At 45.8% G+C, this 20837-nt stretch overlaps 4 protein-coding genes across 5 annotated transcripts; 2 read left to right on the top strand and 2 right to left on the bottom strand.

The window, feature by feature from the left end:
* Positions 1 to 1771: 1771 nt before the first annotated feature.
* Positions 1772 to 2659, bottom strand: LOC101753748 (dirigent protein 5). The gene has a single exon (XM_004958397.2). It carries the CDS (start codon positions 2572 to 2574, stop codon positions 1969 to 1971), a length of 606 nt encoding a protein of 201 aa, XP_004958454.1. The 5' UTR covers positions 2575 to 2659; the 3' UTR covers positions 1772 to 1968.
* Positions 2660 to 11397: 8738 nt separating this feature from the next.
* LOC101757392 (dirigent protein 5) lies at positions 11398 to 12278 on the top strand. Its single transcript, XM_004959792.2, has one exon. The coding sequence runs from the start codon at positions 11540 to 11542 to the stop codon at positions 12125 to 12127; it is 588 nt and encodes a 195-aa protein (XP_004959849.1). The 5' UTR covers positions 11398 to 11539; the 3' UTR covers positions 12128 to 12278.
* A 4381-nt stretch (positions 12279 to 16659) lies between these two features.
* On the top strand, positions 16660 to 17665 carry LOC101753337 (dirigent protein 5). The gene has a single exon (XM_004958396.4). The coding sequence runs from the start codon at positions 16769 to 16771 to the stop codon at positions 17360 to 17362; it is 594 nt and encodes a 197-aa protein (XP_004958453.1). The 5' UTR covers positions 16660 to 16768; the 3' UTR covers positions 17363 to 17665.
* A 510-nt stretch (positions 17666 to 18175) lies between these two features.
* On the bottom strand, positions 18176 to 20365 carry LOC101752648. Of its 2 annotated transcripts, none has more exons than XM_004958394.3 (7): positions 20210 to 20365; positions 19937 to 20048; positions 19768 to 19827; positions 19631 to 19688; positions 19380 to 19520; positions 18712 to 18879; positions 18176 to 18625 (listed from the first exon to the last, which is right to left on the bottom strand). In XM_004958394.3, the coding sequence occupies exons 2-7, from the start codon at positions 19993 to 19995 to the stop codon at positions 18566 to 18568; spliced, it is 546 nt and encodes a 181-aa protein (XP_004958451.1). In that variant the 5' UTR covers positions 19996 to 20048; positions 20210 to 20365; the 3' UTR covers positions 18176 to 18565. The 2 variants fall into 2 exon arrangements, with proteins under 2 accessions (XP_004958451.1, XP_004958452.1); XM_004958395.3 differs by having other exon boundaries at positions 19937 to 20045; positions 20210 to 20356.
* Between the last annotated feature and the right edge of the window lie 472 nt (positions 20366 to 20837).

Below are 20837 nucleotides of genomic sequence, written 5' to 3'. Positions count from 1 at the left end.
CGTCCGGGGTCCGGCCGTCGGCATCGATCCCGAGAGCGTTCACCACCCGCGCGCGCGCGTGCGGTGGGGGTGGGACGGGAGCACGACCCCACGGCGTGGTGGTGGTGGTTGGTTGGTTCATGCGATGCGAAGGCGAAGCTGTCTGGCGATCGGGTCACCGCGCGCGGCTGGATTAATTGGATGGAGGAGGATTGCGGGGACCGGCAGCGGAACGGAGATCGACGGATGGATCGACCGACCGCGTCGCGACGATCGACGCGTCCCCGGGCCGTCGTTGCCGCCAGCCGGTTTCTCCGGAGATTGGGCACGGCAGCAGCGGCGATTGCTATAGCTGGTGGCTGGTGGTAGCTGCTCCCGCAGCGGCCGCCCCGGGGGCGCGACGCGAGGCCAGAACACGTGCGGTGACCGCGGGCGGTGGCACCAGCGACTTCAAAATTTCCTCAGCGACGCACGCACGCATGCACAGCACGATCTCCGGCCGATGTCGTTGCTTGGGTAAATATAAAAACAATAACCGTACGCGCGCGCGGGCCTCTCGTGGCGCGCGTGAAGCACGAGCCGCACCTCAACTCGCATCGCATGGACCCGTCCCACCAGCCCACGCGGAAGGACAGCGGGAGCCACGGGCCGGGAAGATCGGCTTCCGGCCCGCGCGTACTGGGCCTTGTGCGTGTTAGCTAGCCTTTTCTCTCCACTTGTTTTTGCAAATCTTGCCTTTCTTGCAAGTTTGCGCGAGCTGTCTACTTTTTTATACCTGCTCTAAAAAAACGAGAGCCACTACGCATGGTGGACCAGCGTATCCTGCGATCCCCTGTGTCAAGCTGTGGGAACGTTTCTCTCTCAAAAAAAAAAAACAAAAACAAATTGAGAGTGTTTTGGAGGGCCAGATCCGGAAATGGCACAACCTTCATTCACACCCTACCACTTTGGCATGCAGCCGTAGTTGGGTCGTGTTGTGAGCCGTGGATGGAAAGAGGCGAGAGTACATCAAATCCTATGAATCTTTTATAAGGTTTTAGCTTATATGACTTCGAGATGAGGTGGGACTGACTGTGGTAGAACAGGCCAATCATTCATTTGCATAATCATGTGGCACATTTTGAGTGTGCATACCTGCTGGGAGGTCTGGAAAGAGCGTAACGCTCGTATTTTTGATCGCTCGGAGGCACCATCGTTTAGGATCACAACAAGAATCAAGGAAGGAGCGGCATCATGGATTTTAGCTGGTGCAAAGCACTTAGCAAGGCTTATAAATAGAATATGAGTTGTGTTCGTTTGTTTTGCAGCTTTTGTAGCTTCTTCTAGGTTGTAACCCTCTGGTCGGCCTCTTCTCCATTTTAATATAATAGGTAGCTCTCGTACCGGTTCATTTAAAAAAAATTGAGTGTATGGGATGGATGGGTGATTAGTTATTTAATTAAACTTGAAATGCATTTTTTGTTGAACTGTGAGTTTTTTTTATTCCGTTTGAACCACCATGTTAAGTATAATAAATGTAACAAAAAGAAATCCCACATATGTATTTCACACTTGTTGTTCTGAATTTCATTTGTCAAATGCAAAACCCGGGTATTTCACACATGTGGTGCTAGCTGAGGTTCTTGTTCAGAATGGTGCTAACTGAAATTTGACTCGAGGAATGCATAGTGGAAGCTATTGTGTACCACAATTTCAGAATTAATAGTAAGAAGCATTCGCATCTCCTCCTTTTTATTGAATAATGGTGAGTCAAGCACACCCATATTGCATCAATCCAAACCACACATCCCAATAACACATAAAACTAAACATGCATGATGTCAACACATAACACTAGTAAACATACACACGTGTAACTAATCCATCACAACAAGAAATGAAATCAAAACCACATTTTAACACATAAAACTAAACATGCTTGCACTTAATCAGTGAAGACACCCGTGCATCTCTGTATACTCTTAGACGAGCGAGTAGTGAGATCTGATCTCAGGCGACGTAGCACTCGTAGAGCTTGATGTCCATCTTGAGGCGGAAGTAGAAGTAACCCTCGGTGGCATTGGTGCTCAGCGTGGCGACGCCCCGCGACATGAAGAAATCACCGGTGCCACCGACGACAGAGAGGTCCCGTGTCTCCTCGGCCATGAGGTCTGCACCCATGAGGTTGAGGGTGCCCTTGTACGCCTTGGAGTCGAAGACGAGGGTGAAGGCGATCCACACGTTGTACGCCTCCTTCTTGTCGTAGAGGTAGAAGCCCTGCGCGCGCGCCACCGGCTCCGACGTCAGCGCCTGCTCCTCCGTCACCAGGTCGTCGAACACCACGAGCATGCCGAAGAAGGTGCCGTTGCTCCAGTTGGACCTGCTCAGCGCCGCCGACGGCTTCGTCACCGCCGCCGACGTCGCGTTCGCCGTGTTGTTGCTCCCGTTGTAGAGGATGTCGTGGTAGTAGACCGTCATCTTCTTGCACGGCTTGTTGTCGTCGTGGCTGGAGATGAGCCTCCTGCCACCATGAGCGACGCCTGCCAGCCCAAGAAGAAACACGACACTAGCAACGATCAGGGTGAGCTTGGAAGACGATGGCTTCAGGGCTTGCATCGTTAATCGATCAGTACGTGAACCCTGATCTCTATAAAACTAGAACGCTAAACTACACGTTGAGCAGGTAAGTCTTGGTAATTCTTTGCTGTGTTGAGGGCTCGGAGTTTTTACGCATGCCTGCCTCTATTTATAGGGCTGGTTGTGGGATTGGGTAGTACAGTTGATGTGGAGTTAATCGGTTTGGTTCAGCTAGCAGCTAGCCAGTAAGGTGAGGCCGTGAGGGGTTGTCAGATGGGTGGGAAGAAAATTCAGATGGTTGGCGCGGCAGCAGTACTGTTTCGTTGGCACTTCGTGCATCTATGTGTGTTGGTATGATTTCAGTGTCATGTGTGTACATTTCTTAACTAGTGTAGATGCTTGGTGCCATGCCGACTATGTATACAAATACAATGACGATCGATCGATCGATCTGTTCAATTAAACATTGTTGTGTGTGTCTCTCTCTCTCTGTGTATATATATATATATATATATATATATATATATATATATATATATAAAGGGCTCGAGCAGCACATGAACATGGAACGATCTGAGCGTAAGACACGTACGTACTGCGGCCGTTGTTATGTTATTACTTGCACGCTTACCTACTGCAGTGCAGGGAAATATGAGTACACTTGTAGAAAAACGGTCGTCTGTCCCCATTAAGAAATCTCGGATATCCTGATTTTTCTAACCAGAACTAATTAATTGGAATTAAAGGTTTTACGCCAAAATAATATTCTAAAGTCCCAGAGACTCCCCACACGATTTTTAGTTCCAGGTCTTTCACAAGTCATACGATTTTTCACGCGAAATATGCGTATGCGTGGTGTGTAGGATTCGAACCCACAACCTCAAGCCTTTCTTACCATCTCACCTACACAGCACATCAAACTAAGCAGGGGATGCAATCCTTTTGTAGTAACTCGTGGGGACCCTTTAGTCCCGGTTAGTAAGCCCTCGGAACTTTAGTCTGGATTTGTAACATCAACCCGGACTAAAGGATTACTTGCACCAATCGGGATTAAAGGTTTCTCTACGGACTATAAAATTTAGATCCGAGACTAAAACTTCTTTAGTCCCGGGTCTAAAAGCAATTGAGATTTTTATTGAGGATGGAAGACTGTTTTTCTACAAATGTAGCTAGGTAGGACATAGAGAGTAAAAGCAAACGGAGATTCCTTTGGAACGATTCCACTTTTGGAAAAAAGGTGATGACGGTGAACTGAGCTCTCCTATCTTTTCTCTGTAGACAATATCATATAATTAAGCATGGTGTGGTATGCATGGATGAAAAAAATCCAAATTCGGTGGGGCTGCTGATCTAACTCGTGCGCAGATGAGGAGAGAGAGGCCATGCGTCAGCGGCACGCCGCACGCCCAGCCCACTCAAGGAGTTGAGAGCTCAGGAACTTGTAGCTCAACTGCTCAAGCGGTAAACGTTCAATTGGAGGAGCGGGTGATCGTGCGTTCGCAAAGGTGTTAGCAGCAGCAGGTAGCTGGGATCAAGAGAAGAATCAGAGGAACGAATGATTAGCTTTTTTTAGTATAACTCTTTATTTGTCCATTAAAAACGTTCTTGAGGCAAATTTAACAGCCAAACTTGCCTACCAAACTCAGTATAAATCGTACTCCTTACGATGGTGTGAGCATCCACATTGAAGCGAAAATGAATAAAATCAGCAGTCCCAAACTGCACTGCTGTAGCCTTTATCTCCATGATAATATGGCCATGAGCGGCTATTTCTTTCTCTTTGATTCCACTGATCACATTAACATTGTCCAAAGTTAGCATGAAGTGTTGAACCATGAGGTCACTCGCCAATGCCAGGCCTTCCCTGCACGCAATATCCTCAACGATCTCTGCATCTAAGAGTCCACGAATCACCAGCACAGATGCTCCCAGAAAGTTTCCTACAACATCCCTAGCAGTAGCAGCCGCCACTGCCTTGATTGAATTCTTCGAAGTGGCTGCATCGACATTGATTTTTACAAGGCCCAGTGGTGGAGGGATCCACCGAGGTGGAACACCTTGGGTACGTCTCACCGATGCTGCCTACACCGTCTTGATCATCTCTAGGCCAGCTATAAAATTGTTCACAAAACAGTGAGTAGATAAAGGACTCTAAAAAGAGCTCTCGTGGATCGCCTTCCTGCGAGCATACCAGATGGCCCAAAGAGTGAACACCATCCTCATGCTTTAGCGAGCTGATAATAGCCACTAATCATCCCCTAGACTCAGTCTCCTGAGTTTCACTCGTCAGCTGTGTAATTTCCTCGCGTTCCAGAGCCCACACGCATTTCACCATATTACACTCTATCAACGAGTGCTTCCAAGAATCAGACATACTACAGATCAAACAGGTGCTTCGAGTAGCCATGTTCCTATGGTGCAGCGCATCACTTGGTGGCAAGGAGTGATGAGCAAGCCTCCACAAGAACACATGTATCTTTGATGGTACCTTAACCTGCCATAGCGATTTCCATTCATTTTCCTTAGACCTTAAATCTGATCTCCCAACAATATTCTCTAGATACGCTGTAGCTCGTTCTTTATTTACAACCAACATCTTGTAAGCTAAACGAACTGAGAAAATACCCCTCTTTTTATGGTGCCATGCCCAGAAATCCCCTTGTCTCCGAGTGCAAAGGTGTATATTCAGAATCGCCTCAACATTAGACGGATAGAAAACAACATGAAGCTTTTGGACATCCCATGAGGTTGTCGTGTGATCTATCAACCCGCTAACCATTTGCGGAGGATCTGTCAAGTCCATCCTGATGGGGTGAAGATAATTTGCTCCCGGAATCCAATTCATATTCCATATATGTGTTGATTCTCCAGTTCCGATCCTCCTAATTAATCCCCACTCCAGAACTTCCCAGCCATCAAGTATGGATTGCCATATCCGAGAGGGACCCCAGATTAGCATATAATAAATCCACATTTAGAAAGTAAACTGCTTTTAAAATTCACGCACTTAACGAGCTCTCATCCATGAAGATGTGCCATGCCTGTTTTGCCAATAATGCAAGATTAAACAGCTCAATATCCCTGAAGCCCAGGCCGCCCATGCAATTTGGTTTGATCATCTCATCCTAAGCGACCCAACACATTTTTCTTTTTCCATCCTTGCGACCCCACCAGAAGTTCCTCAATAAATTATTGATGTGATGGCATAAACCTCTAGGGAGCTTAAAGCAGCAAATCGAATAAGTAGGTATAGCCTGCGCAACTGATTTAATCAGTACCTCTTTGCCACCCGATGACAAGCACTGCTCCAGCCAACCCTTGATCTTTTTCCACACACGATCTTTAATGTATTTGAAAGCCCCGTTAATGGAAACATCCACGTCTGTCGGCATGCCCAGGTATTTTTCACTCAGAGATTCATTATGGATATCAAGTACTCCCTTGATCACCTCACGAAGAGACCATCTGCAGCCCTTCACAAAATGAATTGAGAACTTGTCCATACTAATTCTTTGTCCATACTAATTGTCTGTCCAGAAGCTTGACAGTAAATGTTGAGTACCTCCTTGATCTCCTCTGCACTTTCTCTATTAGCTCTTAAAAATATCAGGCTGTCATCTGCAAAGAGTAAGTGAGACACCACTGCCACTTTAATCCCATTGAGTACGGACGACTAATTCCTAGCTATTTGCAGGCATGAAAGGCCCTCTACTGCCAATAGAAACAGATAGGGAAAGATAGGATCTTCTTGTCGGATACCCCTCGACGGTTTAAAATTGTCAAGTTTATCACTGTTAAAAAGAAGTGAAAAAGAGATAGTAGTTACCAGGCGCATCACTATCTCAACCCAACATTGGTGGAAGCCCAATCAAAGCATGATCGCTCGCAGATAGTCCCACTCAACTCGGTCATAAGCTTTCCTCATGTCCAACTTCAGAGCACAACATCTCGATTCACGAGGTCTTCTCCACTTCATAAAATGCAGACATTCATATGCTGAGATTATGTTGTCTGTAATAAGACGCCCAGGTACAAATGCAAACTTCTCTTCTGATATAACCTCAGGCAACATTTGCTTCAGCATGTTTGCAACAACTTTCGAGGCGATCTTATACAGAATGTTACAAAGGCTTATAGGCCTAAACTGGCCCAACTCCTCTGAATCTGCCACCTTGGGGATTAGAACAATAAAAGTATCGCTTATTGATGTAGTATTCTCCTCCCCTCTTAAAATCCTCAACACTATTAAGGTAACTTCAGTTCCACATAAGTCCCAATGCCACTATAAGAAGTGTGCTGGAAAACCGTAAAGCCCCGGGGACTTTGCCAAAAACATCTGAAACAAAGCTTCTTTGACTTCCTTCTCTGAAAAGGCTGCAAGTAAGCTGTTGTTTATTGCTGCAGTAACCTTCATTAGGACTGTACTCAACACTACCTCCATGTTATTAGTCCCCTCAGAAGTATACAACTCCTTGTAGAAGCTAGTTGCTAGATCGCTCATCTCCTAGATATTTTCTGTCACCTGTCCATCCGGGTTTTTCAACCTTGCGATCCTATTTCTCCTCCTCCTTCTACTAGCTCGGATATGAAAAAACCTAACATTTCTATCACCTACAGAAAGCCACATAATTCTGGAACGTTGCCTTCACATTATTTCTTTTCTCTATGGTTTAGTTCCAAAATTTTCTCCTTGATCTTAAGCTCCACATGAGTTGGACCCATCCTCTGCGGGTCAGACTGTAGCCGCTCTAGCTCTTGTTTCAGCTTGCCCAACTCCCCACGTACATGCTCAAATGTATTCCTATCCCACCTCACAAGGTGACTAGGAACTTTCTTTAGTTTGCTCTGTAATTCCCACAGGGTCGTTGCCTCATTCTCCTTTTGCTATGACTCAAGCAGAAAGTTAGAGAACTCAGCATGGAATTCCCACATAACTTCATACCTAAATCGTTTCTTTCCTCGAGGCCGCACCTCATCCGACCTCCAGCTCAGCAAGATCAGCACATGATCCAAGGTGCCCGCCGACAGATGCTTGCACTTCACCAAAGGGAAACGCACGCTCCAGTCCGGGGTTGCCAAAGCGCAATCCAGGCGCACCCGGCAATAGGAGCCCCCAGCTACCTTCTTTTCATATGTCCAACTACGACCTTCATAACCTAAGTCATTTAGGCCACATACATCCACCATCTCATGGAATCCAACAATTTGAGCATGGCTTCTCTCCTTTACGCCCACGTGTTCCGTTCGATGTAACACTTCATTAAAATCATTTAATCATTAGTACACAACCATGGGAGGCGCGATGATGACTTGATATGTTTCAACATATCCCACGTCTTGTGCCTCTCATTTGTTTGTGCCTCCCCGTAAACACAAGTCAAGTGCCACGGGTCACCATCCCTTTCCTGGACTAATGCATCAATGTAGTACTAAGAGTAAGGCAACAAAGTCACACTTATATTATTATTCCAAAAAATACCTAATCCGCCACTGCGGCCCGAACTACTGACAGCAAAGGAATTATCAAAACCAAGAGTCTGCTTCAGTCTATCCACCGGTGTCTTGTGCACCTGAGTCTCAAGAACACAGACCATCGATGGGGCAATATCCTTCCCCAGCTCGCGAAGTTCCTTAATTGTCGCGGCATTGCCGAGTCCGTGACAATTCCAACTGAGGCAACTCATTGGGATTGGCGATGCTCCTCACTGGAGCCCGCCCTGTTGTTTGTAAAAAGCTCTTCCTTGCCCATCTTTGCAGAGGATGAGCTAGTTTCCTTTACAGATGTATGAAGTTCTTTAGACGCTTCTGCTCCCTAGGCAGAACATACTATGGTGGAAGAGGAGGCACCCCCAACACCAGTTGTTTCTATGCACTCCTCTCTTTTTCTCCATCCATGTTCATTGTTGCAGCCTTTAGGGGACTAGTTGCAGAACCCTGATGCTCTTCAGTGTTATCCTATAAGTCTGCCTCCTCCGGCATCCTCTTGCAGGAGCCACTGCCCTCAAAAACTTGCTTGTACTTCTCCTTCCACACGCCTGTAGCACGCATTCCTCCACGCCTAGCGTGTCTTCCTCCCGCCGAGCATCCACGCTCAGGTTGACCTCCAGCATTCTATGAATCACCCTTCTTAGGTACAAGATTTCCCCGCACACAGGGTGTCCTAGGACACCAAGTATCTTCTACCGCCACCATCCACTCTCCATATTGCAAGTCCTCCTCCTTGTGCTCACCCTTTCCACACTCTAGGTGGCCGTGGCCCATCATGCCGCAGTGTGCACACAAATGTGCTACCTTCTCATATTTCACCTAGAGGAGCATACTTTCATACCCCTCTGGAGACAGGGTAACAAATCTAGAAAGAGACTTGGATGAGTGGAGATTAATCCTAGCCTAATAGAAATCACCGTCGTCGGTGGTTGTCACCCTCATCTCTACACCAATCACTTTTTCCACCTTGACCGCCAATTGTTTCACACTCCTCTCTGTGTGGTATAAGGGTGCTATCCCATGGATTTGGATCCATGCCTGGACTTTGCTTGGCAGCACCATAGGGGTATCTGTTGAGCCGTCGTATTCCTCCAGCATCAGCACGCATCCGCGAAACAGCCACGACCCCTCTTCCATGATGCGCTTCCGGTCTCCCAAACACGAAGCCTGTACCGCGAGCAGATTATTCACGATAGGCCTGAAGGTGACCTCCCGCGCCGTGTTTCAGGCCGAATGCATGGTCGAGATCAGCGATTGCTTGCTAAAATGCTTCACCATCAATAGCTTCGCGACAACCATCCACTTTACCTCCAGCAAGTTTCCTCTTTCCTTCTTTGCCAGAACCACTCCTTCCCGTTCAGTGTCACTCAGACGCAATTTCTGGAGGAGTTCATTCACATTAAAAGCACCCTGCTTGGCCCTTGCTGTTGCCGCCATCGCAAACAACTTGAGCCTGGGGAATAAAATCAATCTGCACACACCCACGAGCTCTGAGAACTCCTATCCTGCCAAGGCCAGGTAGCTGAGCCGGTCAGCCCCTTGTTCAGCCAGAGCAGGAAGATAAGTAGGAGACGCGGTGCAGGGACAGGGACCAGAACCTTCGTCGGCGACAATTGCCGCTGAAGTCGCCAAACCCTAGGAGAAGCCTAGGTACCCTGGAGAAAATAAAATGAATGATTAGCTAGGAAAGATTCAGATTACATGGGTTTCTGCCTGCCCGCACAAATGCAGCATGCCGACCCAATTTTGGGCCGAAGAAGGTAGGTCTTCGGGGTTCGGCTTCCTGGGTTGCTCCCTCTCGGCCCATCATCAAGAACATCAAGGAGACAAGGATAACAGCATCATCAAGAACTTGCTCGTTAATTGTTTGGTTTAGCTGCGGCAGCTCGAGCCCGATCAGCCCCGCACGATCGATCGAGACCGTACGTCGCACACCAAACTCGGTGGAATGTTATATACTTATATTTATTACTTTGGCTCTCTGTCCGGATTAAACATCATGTACTTCTAGATCCCAGTTGTAACTTACAAAAAAAATCGAAATGTCATTTTCATGTGTTAATCGAGATCGTGTATGATAATGCGGGCAAATGGAGCTCTCGATTGTTATTGGACAGTTGGTATGACCCTTTGCTATAATAATCTATACGATAGTGTGAGCCACGCGGCTCATTTATTTCATGTGGTCAAGCCAAACGAAGCAAGCAAATGCTCACCTGAGAGCAGCAAATTAAGCTTGCCAACCGCCACAGCAACAGCAAAGGTTACATATATGTACAGTGTTGATTGCCTGCAAAACTTTGGGAATGTAAAGGTAATGAGCGATATCTTTTTTTCTTTTTTCTTTTCATTTGAGGATGTAATGAAGAACTAGAGCGCAGCTAAACCTACGTGCATCATCAAGCTCTAGGTAACTAGTCTATAAAGAAGACAGTAGGTCAAGCTACTAAACTCAAAATTCATATTAGACTAAACCTTGCATATTAGAAAATTAATCTTAGTCTTATTGGAAACCAGGACTTTCCAACAATGCAGCAAGCACTTCTTGGTATTGCTGCATGCGCATGTCATACTTTTCTCCCGAAAATGGAAATGTGGAGTCGCCTTTGCTTGCTCCTCACTCATTATCTATCCAACGTAACAGGGAGCAACCGGGCTGAGTGTTCAGTGAGAGCAAAAGAGCATCAATGTATCTAGATGTTGCAGGGGGTTAGTCTTCTGCAGAGTTTCCCTTTGCCTGTCAAATGGTTTCTCTTTCTTCCGATATAGCTCAATCATTGGAAATGGAGCCATCCTGCAAGCGTGCTGGCATATGTACTCTAGATGATTTGATTAGTTACAAAATATATTCGGGTCTATCGGGGATGAGCTTTGGATTCTTGTCACCTGTAAGTCTCTATATGTGCATGCAAGTAACAATTAATGCTACCCATCTTTCTGTGTACAGGAAACCTCTTAGGATGCAGTATATTTTCTCTGAAAATGCCTTTTCAGTAAGGAGTTTTTCACTCACACACACACACAACCTTTATTTGCAGTAAATAAAATTAACTAGTTCCATATATATTAACTTGATTGATTCATAAATAAATTAACTAGCAAACTATATGGCCAGTTTCATCTGAACACTGTATAAATAAATTGATTGATTCATCGTCATTATATGCATGGTTGGTATGACACCAAGCTAAACAAGAAATAGACACACATATATGACACCGAGATCATACCAACATATATATGCACAAAGTGCCAGAGATGAATTGAAATTGTGTTGGCGCCAACCGTGCATATGCTTCCACGATGTTACTTCCATAATTTGCTACCCGTCACCTGAATCAAACCAACTCCACATCGACAGGAGTCCCCACACCAGCTCAATAAATAGGCATGCACAACTCCAAGCTCTCCACGCAACACAACAGCAGCAAGAGCTAGCTGCTCACCTCTCCTGCAGTGTGCTACAGTAACAAGCTGCTTAATAATTAAGCACAAGTCGATCCTGCACTGATTAACAATGCAAGGCCACGCGCCATCTTCCAAGTTCATCGTCATCAGCTCGATCGCTGTGATGTTGCTGCTTGGGCAGCTGGCTGGCGTCGCCCACGGTGGTGGGCGCCAGAGGAACCCGCCGTGCAAGGAGATGACGGTGTACTACCACAACATCCTCTACGACGGCACCAACACGGCGAACGCGACGGCGGCGTTCGCGACGCAGCCGACGCTGCTGAGCCGGTCGGCGTCCATCAACGACACCTACTTCGGCGAGATCGTGGTGTTCGACGACCCGGTGACGGCGGGGCCGGCGCTGGCGTCGGAGCCGGTGGCGCGCGCGCAGGGCTTCTTCTTCTACGACAAGAAGGAGTCCCCCAACGCGTGGTTCGCCTTCTCCCTCGTCTTCAACTCCACGGCGCACAGGGGCACCCTCAACCTCATGGGCGCCGACCTCATGGCGGAGAAGACGAGGGACATCTCCGTCGTCGGCGGCACCGGCGACTTCTTCATGGCGCGCGGCGTCGCCACGCTGCGCACCGACTCGTACGAGGGCCTCTACTACTTCAGGCTCCAGATGGACATCAAGCTCTACGACTGCTACGACGTCTAAGAATGCATATCAAATAATATTGTTTTCACCAAGCACGTACATCAGTACATGTGTTGTGTGTTGTGAAGTGTTGTTAATTTCGCGTCTTGTTGTAATGCATGGATTACTTATTATTATACCTGTGGGCGTTTGGATTGTGTGTATCACATTATATTGTTGTAAGCCGACATGGTTGTATTTGCATGAGTTTAAATATAAAGAGTCAGAGAATGCTTCTTATGACTATGTTCTTATAACTGTTAAAGGACAGATCATATGGTATAAATAACTTGTGGGCAAAGATCAACTGTGTACAGTCAAAGTACGCCTTGTATATACAAATGAATGAAAAGAGAGTAGTTTGCACCGTTATATTCCAAAAATAATCTTGGTTAGCGACGTGTATGGCCAAAACTAGGTGATTTTGGACAAATTTCAGGTAAACAAAACTCTATCTTTCTCTACATATATCTTTTATTAAAAAAACCATCGTTTGGCATACAGTTTTGTTTAGTTGAGTGCTAGATGACATCATGTACACCAATTAATGGCTTGTTTAGGAATTTTTATGACTATTTGGATGGTGTACTTTGCTGGTTGAAATAAAGCCTTCTAAGAAAAGGACAGCACGGACTTGCTGTTGTAAATCCAAAAAAAAGGGAAAAATTTGCGAGCCATTCTAATATGTGTGCGATGTATTTCTTGTTCGCCCAATAGGCAACCGCAAGAAATTCATGCTTGAAACACGCTTTGCAGCATGCCACTGTATGATCGCCTATTTTTATAAAGTTAACTATTTTTAGAGGAAAACAGGTATTTTGTTCAATACCGCGCCAAATTGCGAGCTCATAGCAGCCCAGCTTCCAGCCCCCCGCGGGAGTGAAGAGGCTGACGGTGAGAAAGGCTCTGGGCTTCAATTGCCTCGCAGGCTTGGCCCATCAGCGCCCCTCCCTCGTTGGTCGTGTGCCACTGTGCCTCGTCTCTCTCATAAATGGCAACGGGTTTTATTCGAAAAATGTAATACTACTCCCGTCCTAAATTGCAGGTCGTTTTGATATATATATCTAGACATAGTATATATAGGTAAATAATTTAGAACAAGTTAAATATCAAGATGATCTATAATTTAGAACGGATGGAGTGGTTCCGACTTCCAACACTGAACGCAGTTACAACACAGTGGGAGAGAGAGGATGATCCAAACATGTCTTCGGCACTTCACTTCTTCGCTTCACATTGATAAACTTGTATTTGCAGATTGACTTTTTAACAATTTTATTGCTATTTTAAAATTTAATTCCCTAAAGTATAATAATACGTAGACTAATTCTCTCTTTATGGTGCTGAAGCCGAATACTATTTTTATTACTGAAAGAAAAAGTGTACCCCGTCTCGCTCTCGCTCCTACAAGTTGCGAGCGAACCGAAGGTAAAGCAGTGGACGACGTCCTAGTTCCAGAGCTGTGAAGGAAACGACTATTTCATCAAAGCGCGGCGCAGTATTTGTGAGTCGCCGGTCGATGCATGCAACAATGCTGACGTTGACGAGCGACTATTTTTTCTTAGCGTGCACCATCACTTTGCTTCGTCCTCGCTGGTCTCGCCCTGCTAGCTGCACCTCCAGACTGTTGGAGAGGTACGTTGCACGGACCAGCAGCAGTGGCACGTTTCACCCTTTTTTTTTCTTTATTGGGCATGAGAGGAAGTGTCACGAATAGAAGAGAGGTTGAAGAAAGCAGTACCATGATAACATCTCCCTCTTCAGATCAATTCTGTCTTCAGAACGGATGGCTTACAAACGTCGATCCAAAGAAAATTGAAGAAAAAGGGGAGACGTTAAATAAGATCTCCTTATTTCCATCGTCAGACCTCAGCTAAGACAGTGAGGTAATTAATTTAGTCATCTGCCATCTTTTTCCCTACTTGAAAAGCAGTAAAATGAGACGTAATTTAAGGAATAAAACTCACATCAAATTTTACAATCGTCACCATATACTTATGTCCATACATACCATTACAAATGTGACTCGGATGCTTCTCTTGTCCCTGTCAACCGATCGAGCGTGTCCACATTTAGACTTGCAATTACAGCTACAGTACGGTGAGAGAGGAGCAAAAGGATACGATGATCCAACCATATGGAGACAGTGGAGATGTCATCAACACTTCACTTCTTCGCCTTCCCGCTGATGGATTTACAGTTTACGCATTGGCTTTTAGTAATTTTATTGCTACTATAAACTTCGACTTTACTAGCTCATGCACTTTTTGGAAGGGGCGATCGAGCAAGCGCACAACACAACACAACTGACGCCTCCAACTCCAACCACCCCACGCGCGCAGAGAGAGCAGCCATGCCCGGATAAAAAAAGCAGACGTCTAGTTGCATCGATGCCCAAGCAATTCCTTTACTAGCTCATCAATAACCAGCCTTGCTTTGCTTGTGTCAGAGGAAGCCAAAAAAGCGGCAGGAGGAAGAGTACAGAAGAAAGCTTGCACGTTGCAGCTAAAACTAATGATAAAAACGAAGCATGGTTCCTGATTTGGCATTTGAAGCACTGAACCATGGCACACAAATGCACAATGCGGTGCGGGTGCCCTAAACGGGAACCACTCTTTCACCAAACCGCGGTGCAGTGTACAGATAACAGTGTACAGATACGTGGAAGCGCCCCCATACGCTTTTAAGAGCCAGCAGCCGGCTCACCTCTGGAGGAGGCATTAGCGTGCACGTGCACCATCGCTTTGCTTCCTCCTCACTCGTCTCGTCCTGCTGCACCTACATATACAAACTGTTGGAGAGGTAGTTGCACGGAACAGCAGCCGAGGCACGTTCACTGCACCACCTCTTTGTTTATTGTGAGCATAAGAGAGCAAGTGTCATGATATATCTGGACGGCTGGTTTCAGAACAGATGGCTTAAAAAGGTCTATACAAGGAAAATTGGGGGAAAAAAAACTACTGCATGAACGTTCACATCTTTCCACGTACGATTTAGGGTCAGTTTGGTAGGGCTCCGGCTCCTCCTAAGATGAGAAGAAGCCGCATGAACTACTTTTTTTTTTCTCCGGCTTCTCCATATAAAATGGCTCCGGCTCGTCTAGTGCTCTAGGGATGGAGCCGTTTTTGATTAAACTGTTTGGTAGGACTTTAGCTGGAGCCGTAGGAGAACACGGAGCTAGAGCTCTACCAAACTGGCCCTTGCTAAAGACACGCAGGTATGTACAGATTACCGACAGGTTTTACATTCTCTAAAAGCACGTCATGTTGCAGTTCAAAATATCTGTTTACGTGCTCGGTTAATTGGTTGATTGTTCATTAGTTGTATTGCTGCTGCAGCTCGATCACTATCAGTTCTGCATCATTGGTTGAGCTGATCGCACACCAAACCCGGTGGAATACTATACATCGGAGTGACTCAGCTCATCTGATGCTTCTCTTGTCCCTGGCGACCAATCGAGCAAGTTTACATGTATTCCATGCATGTGTTCATCATCGCGTGGTCATTTCAACAAGTAAAAGTAATGGATCCAAGTATAGTTATCAATCATATGGGCACGCGCATGAGGTTGCAACAAAATCATAATGCCCCATGACATGAGAATAAGCTGTGTTGTGATAAAATGGTCAAGTACTTCCTCCATCCATCCTAAAAATTACTATTCATTTTACCTTTTTACTTTTCTAAGTACATAGCTTTCCATATGCAAAATAAATAATAATTTGGAATGGAGGGAGTACTTAGTACTTGAGGGGGTTATTATACTCTGCACACCAAGGATCAGACGAATATAGGTTTGGCGCGTCTTAATTATGTGTGCCTCACCCGTATGGCTATTTATACAGTGGTAGGCAACTTACTAGACTATGGTAAATTTTTCAACTGCTGACCTAGTCGCTCATTTGGCAAACTATGTATATGTCGTGTATACAATAAATGTAGCGGCCGTTTGCTTTTTTCTAACAAAAATAAGAATATCCAGGTCCAAGAAAAGAGTGTTTTAATTTCATTTTTTTATGATGCGCTTTTTTTTTTGCGCTATCATGAACTTACACAAAAACTTAAGTGTCCATTAGAAATGGTTAATGTGCTGATATAAAAAAAAATGGCCATCCTGCTAGTTTGGGAAACCAAAATCACGCACCCATCTATCCCAATAAAATGTTGTGCCTGTGCTCACCTACTTATTGACAACGAAAAAGGCAAAGAAGAAATTCGAATGGTCATTTTCATGTTTCAGTCGAGCACTTAAAATAATGTAACTGCCATTGGATAGCTGGTATATACGACCATACACCAGCTATAGTAAATAGGGAAAAGAGGAGTCATGCGTGACACTGAAATCTTACCAAGACATATGCTGCTCCAAAACTTTCAAGTTACAACCATGTGCGTGTGCTTCTCATCGCATCCGCCCGTTTCACTAGATCGATCGATCGGGATCAAATTAAACCAGCTCCACATCAACACTCGGATCTACTGCATATTCCCACACCATTTGGCTCTATAAATACGCAATGCACCACTCAACTCACCAACGCAAATAAGAACAAGAGAGCTGGCTATAGGTTCTCACTGATAGTGTCTTCTAGCTAGTCTTGCACCGACGACAGTCTGACACTCAGTCTATTCACTTTCACTCAGAGTCTGACACTGACAATAATGCAAGGCCTTATGCCAACTTGCAAGCTCATCACTGTGATCCCTGCCATCTTGCTGCTGCTTGGACTGATGACCGGCGTCGCCCATGGCCGGCGGCGGCTCGTGTCCAGCCACGACGGCGAGCCGTGCCTGAACATGACGGTCTACTACCACGACATCCTCTACGACGGCACCAACACGGCGAACGCGACGGCGGCGGCGGCGACGCAGCCGACGCTGCTGAGCAGGTCGGTGTCCATCAACGACACCTACTTCGGCGAGATCGTAGTGTTCAACGACGTGGTGACGGCTGCGCCGGCGCTGGCGTCGGCGCCGGTGGCGCGCGCGGAGGGGTTCTACTTCTACGACAGGAAGGAGGCGCTCAGCGCGTGGTTCGCCTTCTCCCTCGTGTTCAACTCCACGGCGCACAGGGGCACGCTCAACCTCATGGGCGCCGACCTCATGGCGGAGAAGACGAGGGACATCTCCGTCGTCGGCGGCACCGGCGACTTCTTCATGGCGCGCGGCGTCGCCACGCTGCGCACCGACACCTTCCAGGGCCTGTACTACTTCAGGCTGCAGATGGACATCAAGCTCTACGAGTGCTACGTCTAAGACCATACTTTATGCATGCATCCGTTGGTAAAATGAAGATCGAAATGCATGACGTGCTGTGCTATTGTTACCCTGCCTTGTTTGTTTTGTTTTGTTTTTCTTTTACAAGACAATGTTACCATGCCTTGTTGGGATGGTTATTACTTCATATTTGTACGCATTTTCATTGGCATATCACGGTAGTAGAACTATGTATTGTGTGTGTACACACGTCTGGGTATGCATACACATGGGTTTTGTGTGCCCATGTGACACCTTTTATATTTTCCAATAAAAGTATAAAATCTCACTCACATAGATACTCCTAGCATCTAGAAACATGAAATGCTTTTGAGTACAACCATGCATGTATTAGCTCCATTTATCCCAGCTGATTTCAACCATTAGATCCTGAGTTGCACTCGGGTTATAGTAAAATGGGTTGTACTTGCTATACAATGCTCGAAAGAAATATGATACACAAATTTAGAATCTTACAAATCTATCATTAGTATATACAAAACTATTTGTTGCGAGATATAGTTTTCAAAACAATTAGGCCGCCTGATAACAAAAGGCCAGTATTTCTATGCTTCGTACTGTGGAAATGAATGGTCAAACTTGCGTATTCAAGACCATATCTTGTTCAAAGCGGCATGTACTATTCTTGAACAGATGAAGTACTATCGAACAGATTGCTTGAGTACTTCATGGGTAGTTCAACTTTAGGTTTGCTAATTAAATCATGTGCCAAATAAACAAATGTTCCCGGCTGTAGAAGAATGCCACCAAGGCACCAAACTACACTATTATATTATCAAAATGAGCGTGTTGTAGCGTCTCAAGAACTTGGCACATTAAACTTGCAATGGTAACAACATTTTTTGTACATCGATGATTGTTGACAAGCAGAGAAGAACATAGGCGAATATCTAAGATTACAATGGGCAATACCCAAATACCTTTGCGCTCCATTCAATCAGAGTTGCACGAACCTAACAAACTAACCTGGTCTATTCCCATGAGTATTGGCAGAGAAGGTTTCCGAGTATCGGTGTGAGAAGATTGATATTGCCACGATCTGGTAGAATCCTTTATCCCCTTCTAAAACCTCTTCACTCCATGTCCATGTTAACCCATCTCTGAGATGTCCTGGAACTCTTGCACGCCCAGGAGTTCAAACTTTTCTGTCCATCATTTTGCTGCTCTAAGAGAATTTACAGTTCATTGCTTATTACACTCCAGGAACTCGTCAATAGTCTTGTTGATTATGCTGTCTCCGGCCTAATATACAGTTGAACCCAGGTCTCATGAATACTTGCTAGACAATATAGCGTATCGGAATCAACGAGAAAAGGAAATAAGCTGACCTTTACTCCAATGGCGAGTGCTGTTCTGAGATTCACCACATGACCTAACCTCACCGAGCCTCCTTTGTTGTCCTTGAGGCACAATACTGGAACCTGCCTTGTAGATGCCAGGGTTGGTATATGTTTTGTTAACCACTTGGGATTGCAATCGGCAGCTACAAGGACAGCCTGCAATGTTGCATTATGAGATCAGGCATATTTGTCAGTTTCAGAATTCCTCATCAAATTGTGGTCATAGATGTATTCAACACTTGAAATTGCCCTTCTTTGCTCTTGACTGAACATGATCACCACATATCCCTAATTGACTCATTTAATTGTTGCCCACAGAGCTGAAACAGAATAAGCTAATGATGTAGAAGTAAAACAATACAAATGAATATGTTTGCACTTTGCAGAAGATGGTATATATTTGGTGCAATAATGTATTATTAGGCATAACATCACAGTATGCAACAAAAATATGTTCAAGTGACCAAAGTTCAGGAATTTTTTTCCTAGGGAAGCAGTAACACACTGATGTCTTCGTCTTCACTAAAACGCATAATGGATTAGACCAAATATGCTGCAATTACGATCACATCTCATTCCACCTAACATATATGCGTAAGAAACTCCAGTAGTCCAAATTCATAGGTAGATTGCTTATAGATGCAAAGAAAACTAACCTGCAGTGGCACCAAAGGAGCTCTACGCCGACCTGAGACAGTTTGTGCTTCACTAGAACTGTGAGCAGAATCAGGGGCAGCAGCGGGAGGCATTCTCTCGAGAACCCTTGTCACATCATTGACCCCGATAGCAAATTGTTTCTGCAATGGCAAAACATCATAATTGCAAGAGAAAAAAAAACATAATGTACTGAGCTTGCTCAGGAGAACAGATGGCAAAATGTTGGTGAAGCCAGGTAAGGATAACATACCTTCATCCATATCTTTTCTGGTAAACCTCCCCTTGAAGCCTTTGCAACCTCTACACTCCTGAAGAAGAAAATATTTTAGGCCTTTCTGAATCTCAGTGGGCGGAGGGGGGGAGGGGGGGAGTGATAGCTGCTGTTACCTGACAAGTTTCGACAATAGGTCGTCAAGAGCGTCTCCTACAATGTAATCTGGAGTTAGTCTGCATAACGAAAGTACACCAGTGAAATAGCAGCGTGAGGAATCGAAAGAGAGCATCAGAAATCATTAACCAGGAAAATAATAATATGGCAATGGGGCAAAGCGCTTACACTTCTTCAGCATCTCTCAACGACTTGGTTGGCTTCAGAGACTTCCTCTTCTTGCTCATCGGCACCAAACAGAGACTGCCAATAGCCCAATACCCAGGAGAGCGGAACGCTACTGCAAAGGACAGAACAGGGACGCTTACGAAACTGAACATTGAGAAATTGAGACTTGCAAGATCGAAGCGCAGTGACTAAATCAGGAACCGTTGGCGGCGCAGGGTCACAAGCTAAGGCCGCGAAACTCGAACCGCGAGCCTCAAATCCTCAGCGGTTTACCTGAGTAGAAGCCGCCGGGCGCCGGATTGAGGTCAGCCGTCGGTAGGTCGCCGGGTGAAGTCCCCTCAAGCCGTCACAGGTGTCAGCGTCGAGGTCACCGCCGGCTGTATTCGGTCGGCGGAAATTGGCAAGCGTAGGAAGGCGGCGTTGAGATGAGCTCCGTGGCCTAGGTTTTCATTTAGTGGGCCAGGATTTGGGAGGCCCTTCCTCCATTAAACTTCAGGCCCATTAACACTCTTCCTGGAGAAATCTCCCGAGGCCGTCGGCCGTCGCAGCGTCGAGGCGGCCTCGAGGTGAGCTGCCCATTGCTAGGAAAACGACAAGCACTCGAGCTGCTTAGGTTTTCATTGCGTGGGCCGGGCCCGGGATACAAGTAGGCCTTTCTTCAGTATAATACAGGCCCGCCAAGCGCTCGCATTTTGACAGAAAAGGGTGATTCTGGTACGGCCTATCTATGGCACTAGCATCTCCTCTCTAACTTTCAGTCAAAAAAATCTCCTCTATAACTTTATACAAATCTTCCCATTTTAAAAAATTATAAATACATATCAAAAAAATACAACTCCAACCTGCACAACTTCACTCAAATCAGGTGCTAAATTGTTCATGATAGAGCTAGTGCTACCTT

This window comes from Setaria italica, chromosome II (genome assembly GCF_000263155.2).
Source record: "Setaria italica strain Yugu1 chromosome II, Setaria_italica_v2.0, whole genome shotgun sequence".
NCBI lineage: Eukaryota > Viridiplantae > Streptophyta > Magnoliopsida > Poales > Poaceae > Setaria > Setaria italica.
Note: the sequence above shows the minus strand (reverse complement) of the source record. Positions and strands in the feature narration are given on the sequence as shown.